Consider the following 22535-nt stretch of genomic DNA (forward strand, 5'->3'; position numbering starts at 1 on the left):
GGAAAGCAATATATGACAGCGACGATGCAAGAGAAAATTAAGCGCGGTGGAGCATACAATTAGTGTACGGGTGATATTGGTGTTATTATGGGAGCAATTGTCGATTACGGCGTCAAGAAACTGAGGCGAAGAAGGGTAAGGGTAATGGTTTTCATTGTCGTATGACCTGGAGCGAATACGAAAGTGCGGTGTCGCTGCAAGCACGACGGAGATCTCTGAAGCGGTCGATGCCGACGACTCTGACCAGCTGGCGCTCGTTCTTGATGACCCACGAGTCAGGAGGCAGACCACGGGTTGTCCTGTAGATGCCCTGACCCGGCATATGCTCCTCGAAGACGAGAGTGATCATTCCCGGTAGGAGACACTGCAAGAGGTAGAGGATATCGGCAATGGGAGGACAGATCTTGCGAACGGACTCGAAGATGTCACTGTGGAAGACCATCTGCCACTGGACGCGTCGGTCGGGTGAGAAGAAGGAGCTGGCATGGACAGGGAGCTGGAGCTTGAGCGGGGGGCCAGCAGGGTGGCCGGTAGTCGAGCTCCAAATGGAGGCGTTCTCGAGGGTAAAGAGCATACGACTAGTCCCGCTGTACCTCTCGCCACTTGAACTCAGCCACCAGCTGCTGCTTCAGATGCTCGAACCAGGGCTGGGCACGCGCATAGGTCGCCCCCAAGGCATCCGCCGTCGTGAGCGACATACGAGTCCGTCTCGCCCAATCATCCATGTTCTTGACATCAGGTGAGAAAACGACTTCGGCAGGCTTCGGCGACATATTCAGTAGTTACGCGACGAATTGGAAGGCTGGAACAAAATATCTGCTCTGCAAGGCAACGATGAAGATTATAACGCGTCTGCAAAGCATGTCAGCGATGCCGCCGCAGGTCCAAGGGTTCCAACGTTCAGATCGAACGTTCACGCACGAGTTAGAACAAGGACCTGGCGATACACAGGCGGCAGACGATAAAATAGGTGCCAGCAAGGCAAGCAGGATGAAGAAATGGCAAATTATGTGAAGAAGAACGACAACGACGACGATGAGAGGCCGACACTGTCAGTGTGAGGAATGGAAACAGGAGGACGGCATAATTTCCCGGGGGGGTTATATAGGGCGCAGCAAAGCGGGAAAGAAAAAAAAACAATATTTATCCACTAGCATTTTCTTCACCGTTACACGTGTATTTTGCACCGATGTCGTCTTCCCTTTTCTGGACGATCGGGTTGCTATTCAGTTTTTCTCACATCGGCTTTCCCTTTCTGCGCCAGTTCCTGGTCCAACTTACGGCAGATTAGGCTCGATTCTTCTTGATTGCATCCAAATCCAGTTCCGTAATTGGCGCTCGGAAGCGCATTCGCTAATTCTGCCCGCATTCATGCCTGCCATTGAACCTATCATAATTCGCTGACATGGCCCTTGTCTCTCGGATTGTCCATATCCGTTTGGAGAGTCTTTATACTCTGGACGTAGCTGGGCGCACCGCCCAATAGATACAATACTTTTTCCCCAGCAACTAATTTGCTCGGAGGCAGATCTGGCCCGATTTCGCGTACCGTTACCTTGCCAACCACATTACTGTTTGAAACCTATTGAGCGGGGAATGTCCATCCGAGGCACAAGGGTCAGGCCGCTCAGGAAGCGCTGTACTATATTATTTTACGCCCTAACGTGTTGGCATTCTGCTCAAGGGATGCAGATTTAAATGGGATGTCGGGCGCCGAGCAAGAATATATTCATTCATTGCATCGCCACAATATACCGTTGCCGGTCTCTCAAATGCCCAGATTCGCCCGTAAGGTTTCCAGATGAACAGCGCGCCCGGACAGTCCTAGAGCGTGAGGCGAGGGTCGCGGAAATAGCAGTGGCGTATCACGTGATCCGTGTGACTCTGACATTCCTTCAAAGTGCTCTCAAGACACTTGCACGTCCAGCTCGATGCCGTCTCCTCTGTGGCCTGTAGGCCAACCTTTTGACATATGTAGTGCTTTCAATCGTCTGTTACAGGATGAACAAGTGGGTCTTTTTACCTTCTTCAGTCGAAGCCCGAGGCTCACTTACGCTACCATGTCAAGGTGTCAACCCCCCTTGCTGCGATCCTTGCTCTCGCGGAATTAATGGAAAATTCTTCTGGTGCGTACTCAAGGGGCCTTTAAGGTATAACCATTCTCAATTTCGATATCTCAGCGGGGACTATGTTTGAATTGGTGAAAGAACTCAAAGCCGGTGCCGAGAATCTCAAGAAACAATCGTCAAATTACATCAGCTTGAATGCGGGTTGCGAGCTGTTCATTGAGTTTGTCACTCTCTTCCCCCATGACGCGTCCGTAAGTGTTCGCTTTCCGATTCTTCTGTTCCGTTCTTACATACCTCGGGCGTTTATACAGAGTTTCTCAGAGCTCAAGACCGAACTGATACGACAAGGGCATCAGTACGTCACTCAGGCGCTTACTTATCGCGCAAAGATTGCAGAGCTTGCCTTCGACTTTATAAAGGATGATTCGGTGGTCAGTCCTTTTCCTATCAGGAACATTCTTTTGTGATGACACTTCCCTTGACAAGATACTCACACATTCGTATTCGAGAGTCGTGATGCAAACACTGTTATGGGCTCACAAACGGAAGCGAATATCAGGTAAAATGGCCCATCAAAAATACGGTCCATCATCAGCTCATATTTAGCATAGTCTTCGTTACAGAGGCAAGACCCCGTGGCCTAGGGTGCGTTGATGCTTTCTCCGGCTTTTTGCTAACGTCTTCTCATTAATACTCAGCATTAAGACCGCAGAAAAATTAACGGCTGCCGGAATTCCTACGACCGTGATTCTTGATTCTGCAGTTGCGTACTGCATGGATATGGTCGATTTTGTTCTCGTTGGTTCCGAAGCTGTGGTCGAGAGTGGCGGACTCATTAATGCTGTCGGCAGCAACCAGATAGCAATCATTGCAAAAGCTGCGAATAAACCCTTTTACGCTCTCGCAGAAAGGTACCATGTGACGATCGACAAACCTCTTTTTGTTATGCTTCTGACATCCTTTACACAGCTACAAGTTCCATCGGCTATTCCCATTGTCGCAATATGATCTGCCAAGTCATACTCCGGACCTACTTTCCTTCTCTCTACCTAAAGGACGGCACCTTCGCAACTCTTCCGTTAATCCGTCTCCGAAATCGTCTTTTGTCTCCGGCGGATCAACTTGGGTGTCATCAGCCCTCGAAGATGTGAACACCTCGGATTCTGCCGCAAAGATCAAGATCAGTGAAGAACAAATCGCCCGGAATAATCCAAGTGTAGACTACACCAGGTCCGTCGCCTAGTCTTCCGTTGTTTTTTTCCCTTTGTTCATTGAAGCTCTTACCTAGACCCGATCTCATCTCTTTGGTGTTCTCGGATGTAGGCAGCTTGACTCCGGAGGGAGTCAGTCAGTACCTTGTTGGGATGTTCGCAGGATGATCGGGTATATTTCAATTCCTTAACTGCATTCTAAAGCCTCCGCCGTTCTGGACTCTGCGTGAGCGAACGATTGTCTTCTGAATGCGGGACACTAGTAGGTGCCGTACTTGTCTTCGGAACAGATCACGAGTGCAAATTCGAAGTGATGCAAGTAGCATTGGGGGTGGTCCCTTGGCCCCTTGGGTATTAGCCGTCGATCAGACGAAATCGGCGATTGACGAAAAACAAACAACACTTGGGGTAAAGAATTTCAGTATCGGATTGTTAGATAACGAAGTCAACGTCGGGTACCTGTTTCGTTCTGTTCCGACACGCGGAATCCATAAGAACTTATGAATGCGTGGACCGTCATCATGTATTAACTTTTTAGCAGGGTGAAACTGATGTCACCACTTGCGAAGACGAAGGGTAGCATGAAGCACGTAGCCGATGGTAGGACGGATCTCGACTGCCTAGGTGCGGTTCTTTTTGGTGAACTCTCAAGTTCTTGATTTCCAGCGGGCCGAGCCTGAAGGTCTGATCAAAGACCAATCAGTAGGATTTTTTTTACTTTTAGGTGCGTCTGAAGGCTATATAAGTTCTACCGTCCAGACCTTTGCTTTGAATCAAAGCCTCGCCTTCATTTTTTACGTCCTTTTAACGAGCTGCATTGCAACGAACATGTGTAGATGGAGGCAGTCAGTTCGGACTGTTTTCTATGCTAGTTGTATCCCCTCACGCTTTGCTACAGAGTTCAAAATACGTACAGCCAATGTGGTCATGTTGTACGCTTAGTAGGTTTCAGCGCCAATCACGCCTGTAATTCATTCTTATGTCTTTTGATGTAGCCCGACGAAATGGTCCCTCCCATCATAGAGAATATTGTCATCATTACTTAAATTTTTATATTTAGATTTATTGCGACGACCGATTTTGCAAGTTTTCCGCGGCTCATCCTTCGAATTGCGGTCCCAACTGTTCAAAGACCTGTTGGCAACGGTAAGTTTTTTATACTTCTTCGAGGTTCTACGCCACGCTGAGACTCAGTTATTTCAGACGACAATTTCCTGAACAGTATAGTGAGCTGTATTTGAAAGATTAGCCTCGGCCGAAGATTGACATGTGCGGTAGATCCTTTAATTAACAGCAGTTGCCCGAGTTGCAAGGCAGCCGCTAGTAGTGGCAGACGATACTGAAATACGGACGGCGGACGGGGTGATGATTCACGAATACCCAGGACTCTGTACGGTGAAAAGAATGCCAAATGAACGCGTGGAGACTCCGTTATTTAGAGTGGGGTATATAATGTTAACACCGACGAACCAATTACCACTCACAAGGGTTACTATAAAATTCGATGACATATTCTGTATTGCGACCGAGATGAAACACGAGTGATGACTGATGGAGCGGAACAACTTCATTTGGAAAAACGTTTTGTTGTGTAAAGCTTGAAGTTTGAAGGGTAAAAAGTTACCTATCTTCCGGTTAGCTCCCTACTTGGCAAGAGACATATTGACACGCTTCTGATACCAAGATAGTGAGGAAACTAGTGTATATTTGGACAAAGCACCTCGTTGTTGGCAAGAGAATAAATAACGTGGCAGCTGAGAAGGAAGAAGAAGCTGGAATGAACGAGTCCCAGATTCATGGTCGCTGTCGACTCTTGAAGAAGACATAGCATGATCTTGGAAATGCCCTGCAAGTGCAAGTGTCACATTCTGTGTCACAGGTTGAAATTTGAATTACGTTCTCTTCCACGGTCCAGCATGTCAAAGGACACACAAGCAAGCCAAGCATCCGAGGAGACCCTTGCAAATCCACCCAAGTCCCAATGGCTCTTCCACCTCGAGGCTTTGCAGTCGACTCCATCCACTGGTTCTCTAGAAAAGCAGCTATACGACAGGGCAAGGGGGGTCGAGTTCCTTTACCGTCTCGGGTCCTCGCTGCAATTGTCAGCGCTATTCCTAAACTTCGATGCCGTTCTGACCAGGTCACAGGCCAGCACCGGCTATGTTCACTGCCGCAACATGGTTCCACAGGTTCTACATGCGGTACTCCATGGATGATTATCATCGACAAGTACACTCGTTTAATTACTTGCGTTGCTTGATGTGGACGGGGATCTAGGACGTCGCTGCTTCTTGTATATTTTTGGCTACCAAAACGGAGGAATGCGGTCGAAAGCTTCGTGATGTTGCCCGCGTTTGTCAGTCCAAAGTAAGTGGGAAAGACGTGGGTGAAATTCCCGATAATAGCAAGGTTGGTGACGTCTCGGTTGTTTTCCTGCTTAGTATTAACTAGGTTTACAGGAAGTCGAGAACTGCCAGACGGCAATCCTATTGACAGAGGAAGTGCTGTTGGAAGCTCTCTGTTTTGACTTTGTGGTCGAAAGTCCCCACGCTGAATTAGTAGACTTATTCAACTCTTATGATCCAGATATCCTAACACAAGAATATGCATGGACTATTGCCCACGACTCGTATGTATTATTTCCGCAGCTATTCCGACTCCATTTAATTGGCATTTATTAGGTACCGGACCCCACTCTGTCTATTATATCCCCCTCGTATCATTGCCGCCGCATGTTTTATTCTTGCTCAGCGTGTGGTGGACGGCCCAAACTCTCCTTCCTTGGATTTGCGCATATCCTCTACCCCACCATCAGCATCTCTTCCCACACCCCCCTCCAATAAGCCTCCATCGCCGGACCGGTCCAGATTTGCTTTGGAATATTTTGCTTTTAATGAAGAGGAACTTGCTTCCCTTGCTGGTTTGGGTTTCGCTTTCAAACATTGCTTATCGGCTGAGGTGGTTATTAGATACCCTACGCATCCTGATTGAATTCTACTCCGTTCAAGACAAAACCATGCATCCGCACCTCTCAACTATAGCCACCGTGAGTACAATGTGGTGTCAGGCAGCCTATTCTAACTATCTAGGAAGATTTCTGCCCCAACGATTACCCCGCCGCGGGCTAATTTGTATGGTTCCTTCTCCCGATTGTCCGGGACCACTCCCGCGGAATCTTCTCGCCTGGACATTGGTCTAGGACGAACCCCAAATTCATCTCATGGAGGACAAACCCCCGAAGTCAATGGTAATTCTCAGACGCCCAATGGCAAGCCAGTCGATTCTAGCTCGTAAAACGGGGTCACATTAGGCACCCGCGATGGACCCTGGCGGACCTACAGCCTGTCAATTTGTTACCACCACACCCAACCTTAAATCTTGTCCTCGGGAGATTTTCTGGGCCTTGCTTAGTAGCTTTCATTTGGCCTCATGTGCTTTGTGTATATTACTAGAAAAATTAAATTGGACACGAAGACGCTCTAGTTCTTGTAAATAATTTCACTCGACTGCGGACGCCACGTTTCAAGATTTGGAGATAAGCGAGACTCCCTGAACCACTTTTGGCCAACGATCGAGATCGTCAATCTTAATTATCAAACGGAAGCAAAATGCGGAAGACGCGTTATGGACAGATATATTACACTAAAAGGTACAGGATGTGTTTAATAGTAGAATATTCCAGGTTGAGATTCAGTGGAAATATGTTGGAATGAAACAGCCTCTGTCTGGTGCTGCGTTAGGTGGTTCGGCACTTCACTCATGACTTCAGGTAGATTGGCCATCCAGTTGTGAATATTACTACTGACCGCGGTCGGTTCAGGCTTATTGATCGGGGACATCATGTCAAATACGCCTGCATCAGACACGAGTGATACGTTGTCGAGTACAACACCTGCCGATGCAGCGTAATCTATGATTTTCAAGTCAGACGTCACTTTGGGGACAAATGATGAGGAAATACAGACCTGAACTTTTACCGGTCCAATTGGATTCGGATTGATAATACTCTATAGGGTCATCACTCGGCTCAATAATAATTGGAGGTAAGCCGACAGGTTCTGGAAGCTACAGAAGATTTCAGTTCGAATGAAAGATGACTTCTGGAATGTTACACACCTTGGGGAGGACAAACGTCCTTGATATTCTCATGGCAGCAGCAATCCAGAATGTTAAACACTCGGCAATACTTGGGTCGGTCGAGTCGAAGTCATATATTGGACTGAAAAAGACTCCTGTCCATCCTGAAAATAATAACTTTTAAATGCGGCAATGACGACGAAAAACTCCAGTGCTCACTCTGAGAGAACGTCCCAAACACCCATTGATCGTAGGTAGTCAAGACGAAGAACTGAGACTCGTTTGTCACACACACGTCCCACAGCTACATATCGAATTAGGGACGTCTGCTTTATCAATATGGAGACACTAATACACACCTTTCCCCATACACGGTGCTTACTCTCTAGATAGCCCGGCGTATCGCTCCGATAAGGAGGGAACTTTAATTCATGTCAGGAGGACATCAATCGAAAGCCTTCGAAACATTCATACCGTCCGACATTCAACGAATTCCTTCAAATCGGCAGGCGACATTATCCATGGTGGTTGAAAGGCGATCACCACAGACTTCCTCGTCATCATTTCGAGGGCATCTGGATCGAGCGAATGTCTCGTCTTCGAGGCCTCGAGCTGGGGTGAGGTCCATAGAAAGTACTGGAAGAGTTCCTTATCACGATCTTGTTTAAGTTTAAAATGCCATGTTTTTGTTTGAATCGGGAAAGTAAGGTGAAGCAGGCGTTGAGTGGTCGTCAAAGGGAAAGTGTCTACCGAGTGAGTGAGAATTATACGGGTAGATGTTCTCCGCATGCTTACGGACCTAGCCAGCCAGCAAATCTATTGGAAATGAGCCTCGGAAGTTAAACACATGATGCCCAGAGTGCTCACCTGTGGATATCAACAGCTGCAGTATGCCATATATCCGCGATGGCAAAATTGTATGCCGCTGGACACGGCAGAGTTAGGTTCTCGCCGGTCTCCTCATCCAAGTCATTCATTTTGAGGGGCTTGTCTGGAAAAACGCGTTGCGTCCCTGCGACAAAATGAATTCATAAATGAATTCACTTTTTTTGATAGAAATACGTACATTGCGTTATCGTAGGTCCTATGTTCATAAATGTTTCACAATCTATCATATTTAACCGTCTGTACTTTTCAGGTCGAATGTGAAGGCGGTTCATGTGAGTCTTGTGTCCGGGAAGAGGTATCTGTGGGGCATCTGCAACGTAAGGCATTTCCGGGAGTTGACATTTTGCAGTATACTGCCGGATGTTGTCTGTACCGCGTAAGACAGTAGGACCGAAGAAAAGCATGATGAAAGGTCGTTACTGGGACAAGCAATAGTCTGGAGGGATTTTATAATGCCTCAGCAAAAAACAAGACATCAGTAGCCAGGATACTGGTCGTCTTCGAGGACAAACGAGGCACGAGTTAGAACAAGGCGCTCTGAATACAAGGTATCGAGGTGCGAACAATGTTACCCATAAATGGAGAAGTAATTACCATATGCAGTTCATGCGACGCCACCAGTTGCATATAGACAAACGCTGGATCATGCTCGACAGCGTCAGCCCAGAACGTGTACAGCGATGCTTGCTTCGCAGGCGACATCTGATGTCAGAAATAAAAAAGTGCACACCACAAGAAGCCTCATGTTGCGGCATTAGTAATGGCCTTTACAAATAATTTGGCAAGTGGCCTCATTGGAGCGTGAACGCCTCAACCTGCTGAATTGCTCGTAGGTTAATAAACATGAGATCACGGAACAATATAGTAAGCATAGATCATTGTCCAAGTCGCCCAAAGATATTTCTGCAGTCCGAACACTTTGTAGGGCTGACTCTGATAGGGTTTCTCACAGGGAGTGACATCATGCGTATGCAATTGGGGGATCGACAGCCTGTATATCATTTATCAGATTTACGTCCAGGAGAACGAGGTTTATATCGCGCACCGATAGGATGGGCGTGCCGGCCGCTGAACAGACAATTTGGACGCAAACAGTCTTGCTGCCGCGTTGCCATAGCATAGAAGTGGCCACACTCGGTATGGTATCGTCCGTCAATAACCTACACAGAAAATAAACCCTCGACGCCGACCATCGAAACAGAGAACGTACGTTATGGCACATATTATGGTGGTCTGAAATGGGGGGCCTGTTCTAAGAATGAAGGTTGTAATCTTGAAAAGCCCCATTATATCCTGCAGAAGACGCGGCATGCCAGCCTCATTCATCACGACACTATCAAGCGAGGCCGCCGGAATCTGCCGTCGACAAGCCCAAGCTCTTCTTAGAAGTAGACTTACTATTGAAAGGCCTGGGATCCTTGCACGCCTCAAATCAGCTGTGTCGAATGAGAGGTTACCGTGGAGGAGTCGTGCTTGGCAATATCGGTTCCGAAACGTATCGCAGGTCGTCGCATCCCCCAAAGTCAAACACTAAGATGGTCGACTATCTGTATAACTTGAACCCTGATTTAATTAAGCGCCAAGTGATATTAGACGCGCATGCATACCACGAGGTAGAAAGTCACATTTTGGCTATAGGTTAGACTTACATTCAATTCAAGAAGATCTGATAAGACGAGGATATAGATCCTAGCGCGGCGCCCTGTAACTCTCGGGGACCCCCGGTGTTAGCGTAGTAGCTGAGAACCAAAGTAAATGAATAAAAGACCTTTCGTGCAACAGCGTTCAAGGCCTCGTGCGGTAGGGTCGAGCAAAGACGAGCGTCTTGTGATCGACCCAAGCACTAGATTAGGGTCGGTAACGACACATGATGGAGGAAAGGATGAATTAAAAGGGCCCAAAAGACGTGCATAATCAATGCGTAGAACGGCGAATCACACAAGGAGAATATCGAAACGTTTACATTAATTCGATACACATAGTGTCAAGCTCCGCGACTGCGAATTTTGGCAACGAGTTGGACAGAATTCCGGACCTAATTTTTACACCGGAAAGGTCAGTCATTAACAGGCGGACGGCGATGCAAAATACGCGCCTCGTGTGCAAATACTCTGCGCCAGGTTTCACTCGCCAGTCTCCGCCGTTTGACGCCCTTCTTCTCGTGTCGCGAAGCCTTGGCCAATTCCCTTCGCACATTGTTTCGTTGCAGGAGATTAGACAGCATGGCGTAGGAGTCCATGATATTAGTGCGAACCCTGACCGTGCGACCTAAGGAGAAGAAAAGGTTGAGAGGCATCAATAAACAGGCGAAAAGTTCCCGACCAGAGTAAGCCGTCGGAGGAGACATATCCTTGGTGCTGTCAAACACAGACTTTGCATGGGTCTTCCAGATATGCTCGGGGGTGGCACCAACGTTGTCGCGGTCTGGCATTTGTTCTAGGGCTGTCAATACCGGTACCATGCCGTTCTGGAATTCGGCCTTGGGCTGGTAATAATGGGTCCTGACCCCGTCGCTATTGCTATTGCCATACTGCAGAAGGGGCAGTGACGAAGAAAACTGACGCAGTAAACTGCGCTGTCGCAGACACTGCAGGCCAGGCTGAAGGGACCGCGACAAGGCCATGGAAAGAGACGAAGAAACGGAATTGATGTTTGTTTGTCTGATCAGTTCAACTGTGCTCTCATGTCCTCCGATGTCCTGCTCGAGGAATTTGAGGTATTCTACCTTTTTTATGCTGCTATCGAGTCCTTTCTGATATATATTACAGGTTCTGGAATCCATATATCCTACAGAACTGACCAGTTCGTAGCATTTATCTACCTGACTTGCCCACCGAAATCCATCTAAGGTTCACACAAGAACTTTCCGAAAAGGATATCCAAATCGATGCTGAGCCTGATGACATAGCTGAAGGAGCAGAGCCTTGTATGTGCCATCGATTCACATCGAATTGCGCAAACTAATCGTCTTACCGTAGTAAAGTTATCCCTTCGGGTACATTATGGGGAGTCCTACCCAGACGCCCTTCCAGACCTCTCTCTAGAAGCCGTAGAAGGAGAACTTGAAGATGACGAAGTCGCAAAGCTCATCTCTGAACTCAATGCCATTGTAAGTCAATTGGTATTTACTCTCGCTCGACACTACTTACGCCGAACACTGCAGGGTGAAGAAAACCTGGGAATGGCCATGACGTTCACTCTTGTGTCACATCTCCGCGAGCAACTGTCTACACTCGTCCGATCACGAGCCGATAAACGGAGGAAAGAAGAGCTCGAAAAGGAACGGCTTGCTCTCGAGGTACGACCTTATCTCCTTCATCGCTACTGCATCATCTCACTTCGGATGTTATATCTGTTAGGAAGAAGAGGCTCGGACTCGTGGAACGCCTGTAACTACTGTCTCTTTCAAGGCCTGGAAAGACAAATTCGATGCGCAACAGGCCAGGAAGAAGCAGCAAGAAGAAGACGAGCGTATGAAGGGGTTGACACCGAAGGAGCGTGAGGAAGTGAAAAGAATGTACTCACGATTAAGTGGTACGACGGCTTTCCCAATGGATTCTACAATTCCCGATTACATGTTGATACCATTGCAGGGAGACAACTCTTTGAGAAAAACCGCAATCTGGAAGAAGATGCTCTTCTCGAGGAAGGCACTGTATCTGTAGACGTCAGCCAGTATGAGAGGTCGCACCATGATGATGATCAAGACGAGGATGAGCGTGTTACATTTAGCGACAGCGATTAGCCCTAGTATTGTGACCACACATGGAATAATTTTGTACCAGTAAAACATCACATGTATGATATACGTTAGGCTCAGCGCGCGCCTACAAACCTTGCATGGTCCCGTCACCAACAACGTTACCATCAATGGTACCTCCGCTTTCCGCAACCTTGCAGCCAAGATGATTTACGCCTTGTTCTTTTATCCACCCGTCAGCATCAACCTGTAATGGCCGGGACTTGCATATATCTCCGACTACCATTTCACCCGCCATTCGCATCCACTCAAGTACAGGTTGCGTCGTCCACCTGTTTAATTCTTGCCACGATGCACCAGATTGGAACCATCCCAAATGGCCACCTCCGGGTGTCAAGGCCATCATCACAAAGCCATTACCTCCACCATCCATTGGAACCGACCGTACAATAGGATCATCTGCAGAGTTGATGGATAAAAACGGGATATGAATATCTTTCACCGCATGATGACTAGACTGTCCATCATAGTAAGCTTCTGCTGATACGTAGGGGAAGGAAGGCGGAGGGCCTGAAGCAATACGCGAAAATGCGTGGTCAAAGTCCCTCAATGTGGGATTCTTCAACGCGAGTACCGCAGCCATGGCTTCGAGAATCCGATCGTTAGGTTTCGCCAGTAGAGCAGTTTGATGCCGCTTAACAAGATTGAGTAGGTTGGTGCCTAACCCTTTCGCGTAAACGTGTTTGCCGATGAAACTGCTTAGGAGCCTAAAGAGATTAAAACTGTGCTCAGAAAGCCAAAGCCCAGCCCCGTTAGAACGAAGGGAGAATTCCGTACTGTTCATTATTCTGGGCCAGATCCCATGGCTGCGAAATGAAATCATTTAACATGTAGAATCGATCACAGACGGGACAAGTTCTTACGCAAGCTAGAGCACAGCCAGAGGTCAACCTGCATCGTGGACCTTCTTCCGAAATGTATCTAGTCATGATATTGGCACCCAAGGAGAATCCCAGTCCGAGCAAGGGGGCTTCGGGGTAAGTGTGTGATATGTAGAACAAAGCCTGGCGTAAGTCATCGGTGTGACCCGCTGAGTATAGCATCGAGCTGGTAATAGGGACTCCAGCGCCTAGACCGTTACGATGAGCGTGGAAATGAGAGGAAGAAGAAGAAATGTGTGACGCACACCCGCGGAAGTTGATGACAACGGCACGGTAACCTAAGCCTCCTTCTTCAACTGGGGTACAAGCGGGGTAAAGAATTGCTCTGACATAGGCTTCATACGAACCTGGAGGGCATTTCCGGTGATTACGGGTAAAGGAGAGTGCTGAGAAGACTGACCACCGGTTAAACCATGCTGTACAACTATTATCGGTGTGTCAGGCTTGAGTTGAGAGGAATCGACGGGAGCGAAATCGAGACCACTATAGACTAGAATCAGAGGCCATTAATAGAAAGGAAGGACAACGATAAAACTTACAGGGTTCCTCCATCAAGTAAGCGAATATACTGCCTTCAGCACCGAAGGTAATCAAACGGGGAACGACGGGTCAAAAAAAGAATTCATGCCTATTGTAATACATTTTGTCTGTCTTCGTGAAGTCAGCCGTAACGCTATACGCAGTTTGAAGATGCCCGCTTGGTTTCAGCTTGTTAAATCTGGACACACGCTAAGTAAAGGGATTCTTACTTTGGGAGCCACCAAGTCGATTTGTATTCAGAGAAGAGGCTTCTGCATCTCGAGAGAACCAGTGATTTCAAAGATAGTTTGTCGCCATCTGCCGATGAAGCACCCTTCTTAACTACAACATGGCTGGGTTGATGTGGGAAAACAACAATAGGCGTCCGAGCCTTTGGCGCAAAAAGCTGAGTAGCAGCAGTGAAGAAGGCGCTCAACCCGACTAGAAATGGAAGAGTCAAGAGGCTGTACAAGTTCTCCAGCTGCATAGTTCGTAAGTAAGGTACGTCGAAGCGACACGTTGAAGGAAAAGCCAGCTCAGAGTGGAATTTCAACGAATGATGGCTTCGTGCATATCAATTGATGGCCAGGACTATCTGTCAGGAAATTATGCTCCGTCCAGGTAGTAGCCGTGTTAGGAAGGCTCCAAAAGAGAACCAGGATTTTAAATGTAGCTGGTAGCACACACCTGGAAAACCAGGACAAAGGACAGGGTGGACAGGGTATTTTCGTAAATTCGGCGTTGTCCTGCTCGGCCCGGATCTGTGAGTCGGCATTTGCCGAGCCGCCCTCTTTATACCATATGACTGCCAAGCAATCGTCCTAGATATACCTCTCAATTATTATTCTTTCGCCGGCTTGTGCTGATTGGGTTACAGGTGAATTTGTTTATCGTATATTGCAGAATAAGTGGACACGCCTGAATTTTTATTTGAAAAGACTCGAAGCAACAGTTCAGCTCCTTGTCCAATATTGGTGTTGCGGCTGAGTCGTGTACAACGCCTTCGTTTCGAGTACAGATACGCGTATGGTACCAAGTCTGTCAACGTGACCGTGATTCTAGTCAGTCAAAGAAGGTCCGAAAGGGAACGTGTCGTAGTTCTTACGCAACCCACGTATAGCTATGCACAAGACCAACCCGACAGAAGGTCTTATCGATTTTCATTGACTCCAATGATATCTAAAGCGTTCCCACCCGTGGGCGGTACCAATGAGATGTCGTATACCAATGACATTCGTTATTGAAGATAATTTCATCTCAAGGGGATTTTGGATGGCCTAAAATCTTATCCTGGTGCTAGCAGAGCAATCCAGCCTTGAATAACGCTATTTCTTGCGGAGATGACCGCTGCAGCCAAGAAAGTACATATGTTGGAAACAGAAAATAGGGAAGCTGTTCCTGTGGAAGGGTTGTAGTGGCATGTGAGTTGTTTTAGTGTCCGACACGGAGTATTTGCTGATATCTACCACCTGTTTAAAGCTTTTAATGACGCTGCGCAGAGCATCCGGATACTCGAAATACTTGAAAGGTATTGATCCACAAGAACATGATCTGCGACTGGCTGGCGTACGGTCCGACGTGACCCGACATCAAGGAAATCTGCGAAGAAGCCCAGTTTTTGCTCACGATGAGTATGCCAGTTCCGTGAAATTGCTCGCGAGGCGCTCTTTGCTGCAAGCTATGCCTGGATACGTCGCTAGATGATTTTTGAAATGTTTCTTCAGAATATCAGCTATTTTTCTGCGGCAGAGAGTTACTAAATGCGCCCTACGAGGGCAAGGTTCTATTATCGCGGTTCTACTGTCGAATATGTGTCAAGGCCCTCGAGATCGTCACGATAAAGTCACGCTGGCCTCGCGCTGAGCCTCCCCCGAAGCACCACCTGTACTCGTTGCTCCCTCCTTTACCCCGTTGTCAACTTTTTCGTCGTGCGTTTCGATGTCCGTGTCCGTGAACAAAAGCAACATATACAAGAAGTATCAGTGTCGTGTCAGTCCTGTCTTGTAGGCCGTTTCTCTGTATTGACGCCATTCTTTCAGTATTTTAGCGGTGCCGGCGAGCCCTTGTATCCGCCCTGTAGGCAGGGTGACAATTGTCGGTGAGCACCGATTCCAGTTCCGTTGACTGCTCGTCTTATTGCTTCAGATTTGTCCATCCAAACGACCCCAATTGGCCAGGGCGCCCATGTAACAACCCAGTCACGTCAGCCAGAACAAACAGCGCAGGACAGCGAACCTCTTCAGGAGCCAAATCTGCCGCACCAAGGGCAACTTCGCATAGTCCAGTTACATCTCGTTTTGGGCCACCTCTTGTTTCCCAAACGGATCTCTTTCGTCAGCTGAAACTTGAATCAGATAGTGACGATACAGAATCTCTTCTGCGTCGTACCCAATACCCAGGCAAAGTTTGGAACCATGATTCTCGGCGTAAAGATCTTGACCGTGAAAGCTCGCGGGGTCGTGCAGCTCATAGAAGCAGAGAGAGATACTGTCCTCGGAATAGGTCTGCGAGCCCATTGCGGTCTCGAGTCAAGGAGAAGCTGCCAGTCGGCAAACTCCAATCAGGTCTCGACAATTCCGCTGCAGTAAGTCTTCTTGATTGCCTCTATTCGCTAGGATTATGCTGAAAGTGCTTGTTTGCCATGTTAGACCCCAGACATTGGCGCGAGTTCAAGCTCCCAATCTGGTGTTTTCGTCAGATCTGCAGAGAAATTCGCAGACCAACCCATTGTCGGCAGAGCCCGGACAGGCCCTGGATCCCAGCGAATGGTAGAGTTGTTTCGCGATCTTGCCAAGTAAGAATATCAGCTTCATTATCCTGGTTAATCCTGACGCTTATTCTTAGGTTTTCCAATGATGTCGTGCAATCAACCGCCGAATTTGAAAGACAGGAAAAGAAATTAAAATCATACACGGAGATTTCCGCGACACTTTCCAAAGTGTCCAATTCAGCGGCAGCTTCAGTTGCGCCTAATCTTGCAGAAATCCTTCTTAGCCATGCTCAAACTCAGAACCACGTCGACGAGGGTTTTGCGGCCATCGGGAACATTTGGCAGGAAATTTTTGGCGTGGTTATTTCCGAGGTTAACGAAATCATTAATGCATCCGTTGAGGATGCAGTCGATGCTCTGAAAACTCGTATGGAACGCACGATGAACGGAAGGGACGGAGATTCGGGACTAGACATGGATACGACGCTCGTAGACGCAATGTCGTTCCCAGAGGGTCCCCGCGTTCCGAAAAGGGGACGATTAGCGGATGAGCCGTGCGCGCACTCGCAGACCGTTAAGCGTCCCAAGCTCGCGGCATGGAGTCCTGCCTCCAGCTACGCTGAATCTCTCTCCCACACGACTATCAGCGTTGGGGACCTCATTCATCGAATGAAATTGAAATTAAACGAGCAGACATCCTCGCTTCAACACCTTGCTAAAGAAAACAGCGAAGTACGTTCACCACTCGAGACTCTATTTCTACGGTATTAACAGGTTCACGTGGATAGTTGAAAAGCATGCTTCAGAACAATCCCCGAAACCCGAATCCGAACCTACTGTCAAGTTCTTCCTCGGCAGCGGTGGCGGAGCCCCCATTTCCATCGAATGCAGCCACCAGCGACCGACCCAAGGCATCTGACTCTCGAGGTGATGAAATTTTGAAGGGATTTACACCCTCTAAGCCGTCGTCTTCCCGCCGCGGAGAATCGTCTCGGTCCTCTTTCGATGATCGTAGAGATCGACATCGTTATGAGGGTAAGAGTGGTACTGGTCACCACGCATCGCGTTCTCCGGGATATAGCAGTCACCGGGATAGAAGAAGGGCTTGATAGCCTATACGTTCGCCCGGCTCCACTTTTTTCTCTTCAGCGCGCATACATACAATACAGCATCGTGAATTCTCATTCGTCAGTCGACTAGTCATCTCTCCGACGTGCCTAGTAAAGAAATCTGCATCAATCAAATTATTTCTGTAGCACACAGCGTACTTCGTACTTGTCTATAATTGTAAGAGTGGTAAAATAAATAACTTTAAATACAGCCACAATCTCTTTCGCGCTCAAAGCTTAAGCAGTAGCTCAGTATCACTCGACCATATGCAAGTGGGCTACGCCCGAAGTATAGCAGAACGATTGCTCCCGGCGTCCTACTTCAAACGTCGACCTGATTGACCGGAACTCTGACTTTAAAATTCCAGTGGCAATGCGCGAGTTGCCGATGAAAAATCCGAGTTTCCTCCGCAAGGTACATCTCTAACGAGACCGTAGATTGATGGTGGGGGGCTGCCTCGGTGGACTCGAGCGGTCAGTGCCCGAGACACATGCATCGAACCATCCCTAGTTTTCAGGGGAAAAATATGTCACGAATACGCAGTGACGAATAAAGAGCTAGATGAATTAAGGTCAGAGCTGTCATTAATCCACTAAAAGATAATGTAGACATACATAGGATTGAATAGAGCCCCAGCATACAGTAGGGCAAAAAGAAGAAGAATGAATCCCGTATGGACGGCCTGCAAAATAAAACCAAATATATAAGGCACAGCGTAACAGGAGAGGATGTAAATTAGATGTACAAGTTGTCTGGTTCCAGCAATTCTTCCACTGCCGCCATCTCAGCATCCGAGGGAGGTGATTCCGGAGCTCCGTGACTTGGCTGATCAATGCGAAGGACACGCTTTAGCGAATTCCATCGGCCGATGTGGTCTCGCGGTAGAGTGGTAGAGCCGAAGTCAAAAACATGCACCTGCATGTCATTCCTTGTCGCGAAACACGTCCGGCCCGTGGTCTCATCCCATGCAAACGCTGTGATTTCTTGCCGATTGAGGCTTTCCATGATATGGGGTGAGATGTTGAAAGTACGATATACGTGTTTCGGCCTCCACCGACAAGATTGCTTCGAAGGGATAAGATCTTTACCAACAAAGGACAGGAGATCATCGAACCGCTTTTCGGGATTGAAATATCGTCGAATGGCGGTAACGTAGTTTGTGGCTTGATGGTTCTCGTCGGGATGTAGCGTGCATATAATTGCACGATTGACGCCAGGAAGAACCTGAGCGATTTGTTCGGTGTTAAAAGTTGTTTGGGGTACTACGTTATTGAGATCGTAACACCACCATTGGTGGGATATCCCAGCTGCAGAGTGCAGAGAGGGGGATATCGTGTAGTGAATTACTCCATGGGGGTTGGCAGTTTCAAGATATACGGAGATCGGCGATGGTGAACGGGAACTAGGGCATTCCTGGTTATATGGGTCAGAGAGTTGAAAACTGTCAACTTGTTTGTGCTCCACGACAACGCGGTGCTTGGCGGAACCGCGAAATCTTCCGGTCGCTGGCGGTAGAGAGTATATTTCCATCACATGAACGTCATTTAGCCCGTTGATCACTGTGCGGATTACCAGAACGTCACCCTGCTCTGGAAGCACTCGAACAGCGCGTATCTGATGGTCCTGCGTAACGTCTCAGCCTGTCGTCTAGAAAGGAGCGAGGAAAGAGCTCACACAATCGGGATAGGGCGTATCGTTGTTACATATAAAAGAACGCGCTTCCTGGGTGTCGAGATTGATTATGACGACCTCATCGGGAAGGATAGCCAAGGTCAGATACAACGAACCTTGATACAGGAATAGGACGGGATCATGAATCGGGTCGCGGAAGGTGTACGGTCGTAGCAGCAGGAACGGCGCGGATGTTGTGATGTTATCGCTTGGGCCTGGAGCGCTCGGACTGCCTAGTCGGTTAAGGTCTTCCATTGGCATCGCTCGTTGTAGCTCGATCAATACAAGGTTCGAAAGGGAGTCGAGACTAATGTGGGCAAAATGGCAGGTATATCCGACGCGTCGAGTCGATGGATCAAGTGTATCGGTCCTGAATGTTACCATGAGCTTTGGAACAGCGCGAGGAGACGAACACCCTACCCGTCAAGACTCTTTCCAACCTTGGATTTCACGACAAACCACACCATGATACCTGGCTTGTCGTTGTACACCATATAACGTGCTTGGAGATACTCTGGTCGAGCGAGGGTAGAGATACTGGCTAGAGCGAACATCCCTTCGTGACTGGGGAGTTCCACATTGGATACCATAACGCGGTACCCCATACGATAGTCGAACGAGGACGAGACAAGATGTTGGCCTCCAGGAAGAACGGCCATATCCAATATTTTGCAGCCCGACCTGACATGAAAATAGTTGACTGGTTCAGGGTTTGGCTTTTCCCAGTTGCGGTTAGCAGAAATGGCTGTGGCGACCATTTGTTCGACTTTGAGATCGCTGGGCTGGACTGTATAGGGCACGAATTGTGGAAGTGGTGGGGTTGCAATATCTAGCCGGCTGAGAAAACGCCTCCATATTGATGGTTCTTGAGAAAGCAGGAATAAGGGTTTGCTGGTCTGATTTTCTGTCGGTTATTGCTGGTTCAACTGAAGGCAGTGATGACGTACCCTGCGAAGAGCAACTATGTCTCGAACAGAGAGATAAGGAAACAGGCAGTACAGTAATACATCCATGGGAAGCCTGTAGAAAATACATGGAGAACGGCGAGTAAATGCCCAGGAGAGCAGGTAGTGAATAAAGAGGCGTTCAGACTGAGGCATGGGAAGGACGAGGACAGGAAGGACAAGCAGCGAAGATTGTTGAAATAAGGCATGGCGGACCTTGTTCTTTCCGTGTTTCAGACCGCGACCTTGTTCTGCGGCGTTGGCAACCTTTGAAGGGGATGGCCAAAAAGGGTACAAGCATTGCCTATCTCGGAAGTCAATGGCCCATGCACTCAATGGCCAATGCCCAACACAATAAGATTCTCTTTCCAAATTTCAAAGAACATGTCCATTTCAAAGCCCCAACGAGCCGCAGAAAAATAAAAAGTATACATGATCCGTGTCGTAACTAGAATTGCGCTCTCAAACCAGGGTATGTGTTACAGTGCCGAATTATAGATAAGTGGTAGATGCGTAGCGAATATGTGATTAAAAGCAAAATCTCATTCGATAGAAATTCTCGGTCCTAGCGCAGATCCACCGAGATATGAGCCCTGTGGCTGACCCATGCCTGCAGAATCGCCACCCGGTGAGTAGTTATGTTTGTCAGAGATAGCTGGAACAGAATCACCGTTGAGAGCTTGCATCTTAACATGGTTTTTAACGGGCGTATAAGACTGACCGTGGACTTTGGACTCCATCAACCCCTTCTCGAAATCCGCGAAACAACGGAGTCCAACCGCGAATGTAGCAAATAACATAAGAAACGCGACAATGGCTAGACCTCGTTTCAGAGACCGGTCCATCTCATGGCCAATAATAACTCACTGAATATGGTCAAAGTCGCCCTTGTAGTCGCATACTGAGCTCGGGAGGCGGGCTCATAAAATCGTACTAGTTTGTAAACTGAAATCGAGTCGTTTGCATATATCTTAGCTGCAAGTCACGAAACAGACTTACTGACTAAAGAAAACATGCAATCAGTAACGGATGTGACTCATAAGATAAAGAAATCTTACAATAGCTTTCTGCCGCCAACATCATCACCAGAGATATCGTCATGATCCTGTACACAAGTCAGCTTGAGATCAAAAGGTCAGAACTGCCCGTACCATTTTATCTCACGCTGAACCGCAACACCACATAGACCGAGAAGGATCAGTACTATGGGTATGGCGGTGATGGTGATCGCAAACTCGGCCGAATTTCGAGACAGGACGACAATAAGAAGCTAGGGATGGTTCAGTGCTGTACAATATGATTACGTATACAAGCAGGAGCGAACCTGCATGGTAACACCGGTGAAGAAGAAGAAATCGAACTTCAGAAAGCAGATCATGATCTGATACCACTGGTACATGGCTGAATGCAAAGTCAGCTTAATTGATCGAGAAAAGGTATCCAACGTACTCTTCATTTTTGGATTGGCGCCGACAACATGGAAGATCGCCCAGCTTTATCATGCTGTTAGTAGTAAGCCGGTCAGGCGAAACGTTCAGCCTCACCCGAACTCTTCGTAAAGTTGTTTTGTCCAGAATAGTATGGAGAGCCACGATGCCGCAATGACACAAGGCGTAACGATGAGATACGGCTCTACTCGTCGCCATAGAGAACCAGGTCCGTCACAGTTCTATGGTGTGCAATGAAACTAGATGATGACAAGCAGGTAAAGAGGAGCTGACCACTTCATTAAAAGATTCCGCGCATGTAGCATCATCGAGCGTTACTAGCGCGGTCTTAGTCTGGTGCACCTGCAGTGCTGAGAACACAATGAGGGCGAGGTGAAATACTGCTGCATTGTCAGTGACTAGGAGCATGAAGAGTGTGATGACGAACGCAGGATCCCTATAAGTTGTATAACATTTCGCAACCGTAGAGCATCGAAAGCCATGAGTAACTCGAAAATCCTAGTCTGTCACTGAGATGGAGGCCATGATGGTGTAGAAATTGGTACGAACTCTGCTAGTGCAAATAGCGCAAGATAACATGGCAACGTCTGAGGAGGATTATGAATGCCATTCAATATGCCTAGACTGCGACTCGTCGCACCTTGTAACCGCCTGTAAACGTGACTTCGTCCTCCACCTGTATGATCGTTAGATCCCGAATTGTTCCTTCAGCCAGGACTGGAGCCTACCAGTCTAAACACAATCGCAATCATAACAAGAACTACCACGGCCTCTGGGAATAAAGAGGGAAATCAGCGGGACCTAGGTTGTTAAGATAGTGCACATACGAAATGAAACTGTTCAACATGGATCAGCAAGTGAGTGAACTATGACAGCAAAATGACTTACTAGTAATGATGAAGGCCTTTTGGGCGCGTGAAGCGAGAAGTGGCTCAATGGCCATGGTGGGGAGATGAAGAAAGTTACGCTGTGTTGAGACGCCAAAATCGCGCCAGGCGGCTGTGCCAAATCACCCCTTTACCGGTTACCGCTTGTGCACAGCTTTGTCCTCCCAAATTTACGGTGGATATTACTGGGAATTTTTGTCCGATTTCAGAGTAATTTATGCCTAACGACACCGTGTTGGCCGCTGCAACAAATGATGTTAGTGCAACGGTCAGCGTTGTCTGTGCTTAGAAGAAATATGTGAAACTTCAAGAAATATTATGTAGACGCCATGGAAGGAAGGAAGAGTTAGCCGGTCAGGC

The 22535-nt window shown here is 47.9% G+C and overlaps 10 protein-coding genes across 10 annotated transcripts; 4 read left to right on the forward strand and 6 right to left on the reverse strand.

The window, feature by feature from the left end:
• Nucleotides 1-151: 151 nt before the first annotated feature.
• EV420DRAFT_1620221 (uncharacterized protein) lies at nucleotides 152-773 on the reverse strand (the record flags this gene model as incomplete). The annotated part of the gene is made up of 2 exons (XM_060475553.1): nucleotides 152-578; nucleotides 604-773. The coding sequence occupies 2 exons, from the start codon at nucleotides 771-773 to the stop codon at nucleotides 152-154; spliced, it is 597 nt and encodes a 198-aa protein (XP_060331892.1).
• Nucleotides 774-1767: 994 nt separating this feature from the next.
• EV420DRAFT_1675383 (uncharacterized protein) lies at nucleotides 1768-3887 on the forward strand. The gene is made up of 9 exons (XM_060479142.1): nucleotides 1768-2009; nucleotides 2069-2126; nucleotides 2181-2320; nucleotides 2381-2500; nucleotides 2556-2628; nucleotides 2681-2714; nucleotides 2768-2980; nucleotides 3039-3299; nucleotides 3358-3887. Exons 1-9 carry the CDS (start codon nucleotides 1932-1934, stop codon nucleotides 3446-3448), a joined length of 1068 nt encoding a protein of 355 aa, XP_060331893.1. The 5' UTR covers nucleotides 1768-1931; the 3' UTR covers nucleotides 3449-3887.
• Nucleotides 3888-5166: 1279 nt separating this feature from the next.
• Nucleotides 5167-6764, forward strand: EV420DRAFT_1537240 (cyclin-like protein). The gene is made up of 7 exons (XM_060472931.1): nucleotides 5167-5381; nucleotides 5428-5509; nucleotides 5558-5689; nucleotides 5740-5909; nucleotides 5962-6200; nucleotides 6250-6326; nucleotides 6374-6764. Exons 1-7 carry the CDS (start codon nucleotides 5197-5199, stop codon nucleotides 6572-6574), a joined length of 1086 nt encoding a protein of 361 aa, XP_060331894.1. The 5' UTR covers nucleotides 5167-5196; the 3' UTR covers nucleotides 6575-6764.
• Nucleotides 6765-6859: 95 nt separating this feature from the next.
• Nucleotides 6860-8884, reverse strand: EV420DRAFT_284294 (uncharacterized protein). The gene is made up of 9 exons (XM_060481529.1): nucleotides 8424-8884; nucleotides 8225-8369; nucleotides 8157-8173; nucleotides 7832-8103; nucleotides 7717-7779; nucleotides 7577-7661; nucleotides 7397-7521; nucleotides 7246-7345; nucleotides 6860-7190 (listed from the first exon to the last, which is right to left on the reverse strand). Exons 1-9 carry the CDS (start codon nucleotides 8647-8649, stop codon nucleotides 6943-6945), a joined length of 1281 nt encoding a protein of 426 aa, XP_060331895.1. The 5' UTR covers nucleotides 8650-8884; the 3' UTR covers nucleotides 6860-6942.
• Nucleotides 8885-9914: 1030 nt separating this feature from the next.
• EV420DRAFT_284496 (uncharacterized protein) lies at nucleotides 9915-10946 on the reverse strand. The gene is made up of 4 exons (XM_060481530.1): nucleotides 10568-10946; nucleotides 10341-10513; nucleotides 10014-10280; nucleotides 9915-9947 (listed from the first exon to the last, which is right to left on the reverse strand). Exons 1-3 carry the CDS (start codon nucleotides 10866-10868, stop codon nucleotides 10230-10232), a joined length of 525 nt encoding a protein of 174 aa, XP_060331896.1. The 5' UTR covers nucleotides 10869-10946; the 3' UTR covers nucleotides 9915-9947; nucleotides 10014-10229.
• Nucleotides 10912-12042, forward strand: EV420DRAFT_1537249 (RWD-domain-containing protein). Its single transcript, XM_060472932.1, has 7 exons — nucleotides 10912-10961; nucleotides 11014-11047; nucleotides 11106-11171; nucleotides 11224-11354; nucleotides 11409-11543; nucleotides 11605-11779; nucleotides 11839-12042. The coding sequence occupies exons 1-7, from the start codon at nucleotides 10929-10931 to the stop codon at nucleotides 11988-11990; spliced, it is 726 nt and encodes a 241-aa protein (XP_060331897.1). The 5' UTR covers nucleotides 10912-10928; the 3' UTR covers nucleotides 11991-12042.
• On the reverse strand, nucleotides 12043-14119 carry EV420DRAFT_1537253 (Alpha/Beta hydrolase protein). Its single transcript, XM_060472933.1, has 8 exons — nucleotides 13636-14119; nucleotides 13515-13583; nucleotides 13426-13458; nucleotides 13287-13369; nucleotides 13132-13233; nucleotides 12869-13074; nucleotides 12783-12811; nucleotides 12043-12712 (listed from the first exon to the last, which is right to left on the reverse strand). Exons 1-8 carry the CDS (start codon nucleotides 13890-13892, stop codon nucleotides 12073-12075), a joined length of 1419 nt encoding a protein of 472 aa, XP_060331898.1. The 5' UTR covers nucleotides 13893-14119; the 3' UTR covers nucleotides 12043-12072.
• Nucleotides 14120-15226: 1107 nt separating this feature from the next.
• On the forward strand, nucleotides 15227-17003 carry EV420DRAFT_284870 (uncharacterized protein). The gene is made up of 5 exons (XM_060481531.1): nucleotides 15227-15394; nucleotides 15445-15503; nucleotides 15551-15989; nucleotides 16054-16199; nucleotides 16250-17003. The coding sequence occupies exons 1-5, from the start codon at nucleotides 15344-15346 to the stop codon at nucleotides 16884-16886; spliced, it is 1332 nt and encodes a 443-aa protein (XP_060331899.1). The 5' UTR covers nucleotides 15227-15343; the 3' UTR covers nucleotides 16887-17003.
• A 756-nt stretch (nucleotides 17004-17759) lies between these two features.
• EV420DRAFT_1537274 (uncharacterized protein) lies at nucleotides 17760-20225 on the reverse strand. Its single transcript, XM_060472934.1, has 4 exons — nucleotides 19844-20225; nucleotides 19317-19792; nucleotides 18900-19266; nucleotides 17760-18848 (listed from the first exon to the last, which is right to left on the reverse strand). Exons 1-4 carry the CDS (start codon nucleotides 19994-19996, stop codon nucleotides 17961-17963), a joined length of 1884 nt encoding a protein of 627 aa, XP_060331900.1. The 5' UTR covers nucleotides 19997-20225; the 3' UTR covers nucleotides 17760-17960.
• On the reverse strand, nucleotides 20226-22522 carry EV420DRAFT_1537296 (uncharacterized protein). Its single transcript, XM_060472935.1, has 14 exons — nucleotides 22177-22522; nucleotides 22116-22124; nucleotides 22017-22060; nucleotides 21929-21964; nucleotides 21838-21875; nucleotides 21716-21786; nucleotides 21562-21668; nucleotides 21385-21509; nucleotides 21290-21333; nucleotides 21165-21241; nucleotides 20992-21110; nucleotides 20899-20945; nucleotides 20708-20785; nucleotides 20226-20657 (listed from the first exon to the last, which is right to left on the reverse strand). The coding sequence occupies exons 1-14, from the start codon at nucleotides 22229-22231 to the stop codon at nucleotides 20383-20385; spliced, it is 1125 nt and encodes a 374-aa protein (XP_060331901.1). The 5' UTR covers nucleotides 22232-22522; the 3' UTR covers nucleotides 20226-20382.
• Nucleotides 22523-22535: the final 13 nt, after the last annotated feature.

This window comes from Desarmillaria tabescens, assembly GCF_030435595.1.
Source record: "Desarmillaria tabescens strain CCBAS 213 chromosome Unknown EV420scaffold_14, whole genome shotgun sequence".
Lineage (NCBI taxonomy): Eukaryota > Fungi > Basidiomycota > Agaricomycetes > Agaricales > Physalacriaceae > Desarmillaria > Desarmillaria tabescens.

Excerpts from the sequence above, each read along its gene's own strand:
- EV420DRAFT_1675383 (XM_060479142.1), top strand. The coding sequence starts at position 1,932 with ATGCCGTCTCCTCTGTGGCCTGTAGGCCAACCTTTTGACATATGTAGT. Across the intron at positions 2,501-2,555 it reads TTATAAAGGATGATTCGGTG|ATACTCACACATTCGTATTC; the intron begins GTCAGTCCTTTT and ends TCCCTTGACAAG. Across the intron at positions 2,981-3,038 it reads TTTTACGCTCTCGCAGAAAG|CTACAAGTTCCATCGGCTAT; the intron begins GTACCATGTGAC and ends TCCTTTACACAG.
- EV420DRAFT_1537240 (XM_060472931.1), top strand. The coding sequence starts at position 5,197 with ATGTCAAAGGACACACAAGCAAGCCAAGCATCCGAGGAGACCCTTGCA. Across the intron at positions 5,510-5,557 it reads TGGATGATTATCATCGACAA|GACGTCGCTGCTTCTTGTAT; the intron begins GTACACTCGTTT and ends ACGGGGATCTAG. Across the intron at positions 6,201-6,249 it reads GGAACTTGCTTCCCTTGCTG|ATACCCTACGCATCCTGATT; the intron begins GTTTGGGTTTCG and ends GGTGGTTATTAG.
- EV420DRAFT_284294 (XM_060481529.1), bottom strand. The coding sequence starts at position 8,649 with ATGCTTTTCTTCGGTCCTACTGTCTTACGCGGTACAGACAACATCCGG. Across the intron at positions 8,370-8,423 it reads AGGACCTACGATAACGCAAT|GGACGCAACGCGTTTTTCCA; the intron begins GTACGTATTTCT and ends ATTTTGTCGCAG. Across the intron at positions 7,522-7,576 it reads GTTTGGGACGTTCTCTCAGA|GATGGACAGGAGTCTTTTTC; the intron begins GTGAGCACTGGA and ends TATTATTTTCAG.
- EV420DRAFT_284496 (XM_060481530.1), bottom strand. The coding sequence starts at position 10,868 with ATGGCCTTGTCGCGGTCCCTTCAGCCTGGCCTGCAGTGTCTGCGACAG. Across the intron at positions 10,514-10,567 it reads TCCTCCGACGGCTTACTCTG|GTCGCACGGTCAGGGTTCGC; the intron begins GTCGGGAACTTT and ends TCTTCTCCTTAG. Across the intron at positions 10,281-10,340 it reads GCAGAGTATTTGCACACGAG|GTCCGGAATTCTGTCCAACT; the intron begins GCGCGTATTTTG and ends TGTAAAAATTAG.
- EV420DRAFT_1537249 (XM_060472932.1), top strand. The coding sequence starts at position 10,929 with ATGTCCTCCGATGTCCTGCTCGAGGAATTTGAG. Across the intron at positions 11,172-11,223 it reads AGCTGAAGGAGCAGAGCCTT|TAAAGTTATCCCTTCGGGTA; the intron begins GTATGTGCCATC and ends GTCTTACCGTAG. Across the intron at positions 11,780-11,838 it reads AATGTACTCACGATTAAGTG|GGAGACAACTCTTTGAGAAA; the intron begins GTACGACGGCTT and ends ATACCATTGCAG.
- EV420DRAFT_1537253 (XM_060472933.1), bottom strand. The coding sequence starts at position 13,892 with ATGCAGCTGGAGAACTTGTACAGCCTCTTGACTCTTCCATTTCTAGTC. Across the intron at positions 13,370-13,425 it reads TTACTTGATGGAGGAACCCT|TGGTCTCGATTTCGCTCCCG; the intron begins GTAAGTTTTATC and ends TCTAGTCTATAG. Across the intron at positions 13,075-13,131 it reads TGTCATCAACTTCCGCGGGT|GCGCTGGAGTCCCTATTACC; the intron begins GTGCGTCACACA and ends GTAACGGTCTAG.
- EV420DRAFT_284870 (XM_060481531.1), top strand. The coding sequence starts at position 15,344 with ATGTCCGTGTCCGTGAACAAAAGCAACATATACAAGAAGTATCAGTGT. Across the intron at positions 15,395-15,444 it reads ACAAGAAGTATCAGTGTCGT|TATTTTAGCGGTGCCGGCGA; the intron begins GTCAGTCCTGTC and ends CCATTCTTTCAG. Across the intron at positions 15,990-16,053 it reads GTCTCGACAATTCCGCTGCA|ACCCCAGACATTGGCGCGAG; the intron begins GTAAGTCTTCTT and ends TTGCCATGTTAG.
- EV420DRAFT_1537274 (XM_060472934.1), bottom strand. The coding sequence starts at position 19,996 with ATGCCTCAGTCTGAACGCCTCTTTATTCACTACCTGCTCTCCTGGGCA. Across the intron at positions 19,793-19,843 it reads ACATAGTTGCTCTTCGCAGG|ACCAGCAAACCCTTATTCCT; the intron begins GTACGTCATCAC and ends ACAGAAAATCAG. Across the intron at positions 18,849-18,899 it reads ATACGCCCTATCCCGATTGT|GACCATCAGATACGCGCTGT; the intron begins GTGAGCTCTTTC and ends GACGTTACGCAG.
- EV420DRAFT_1537296 (XM_060472935.1), bottom strand. The coding sequence starts at position 22,231 with ATGGCCATTGAGCCACTTCTCGCTTCACGCGCCCAAAAGGCCTTCATC. Across the intron at positions 21,510-21,561 it reads CGGAATCTTTTAATGAAGTG|AACTGTGACGGACCTGGTTC; the intron begins GTCAGCTCCTCT and ends TGCACACCATAG. Across the intron at positions 21,242-21,289 it reads CGCCAATCCAAAAATGAAGA|CCATGTACCAGTGGTATCAG; the intron begins GTACGTTGGATA and ends CTTTGCATTCAG.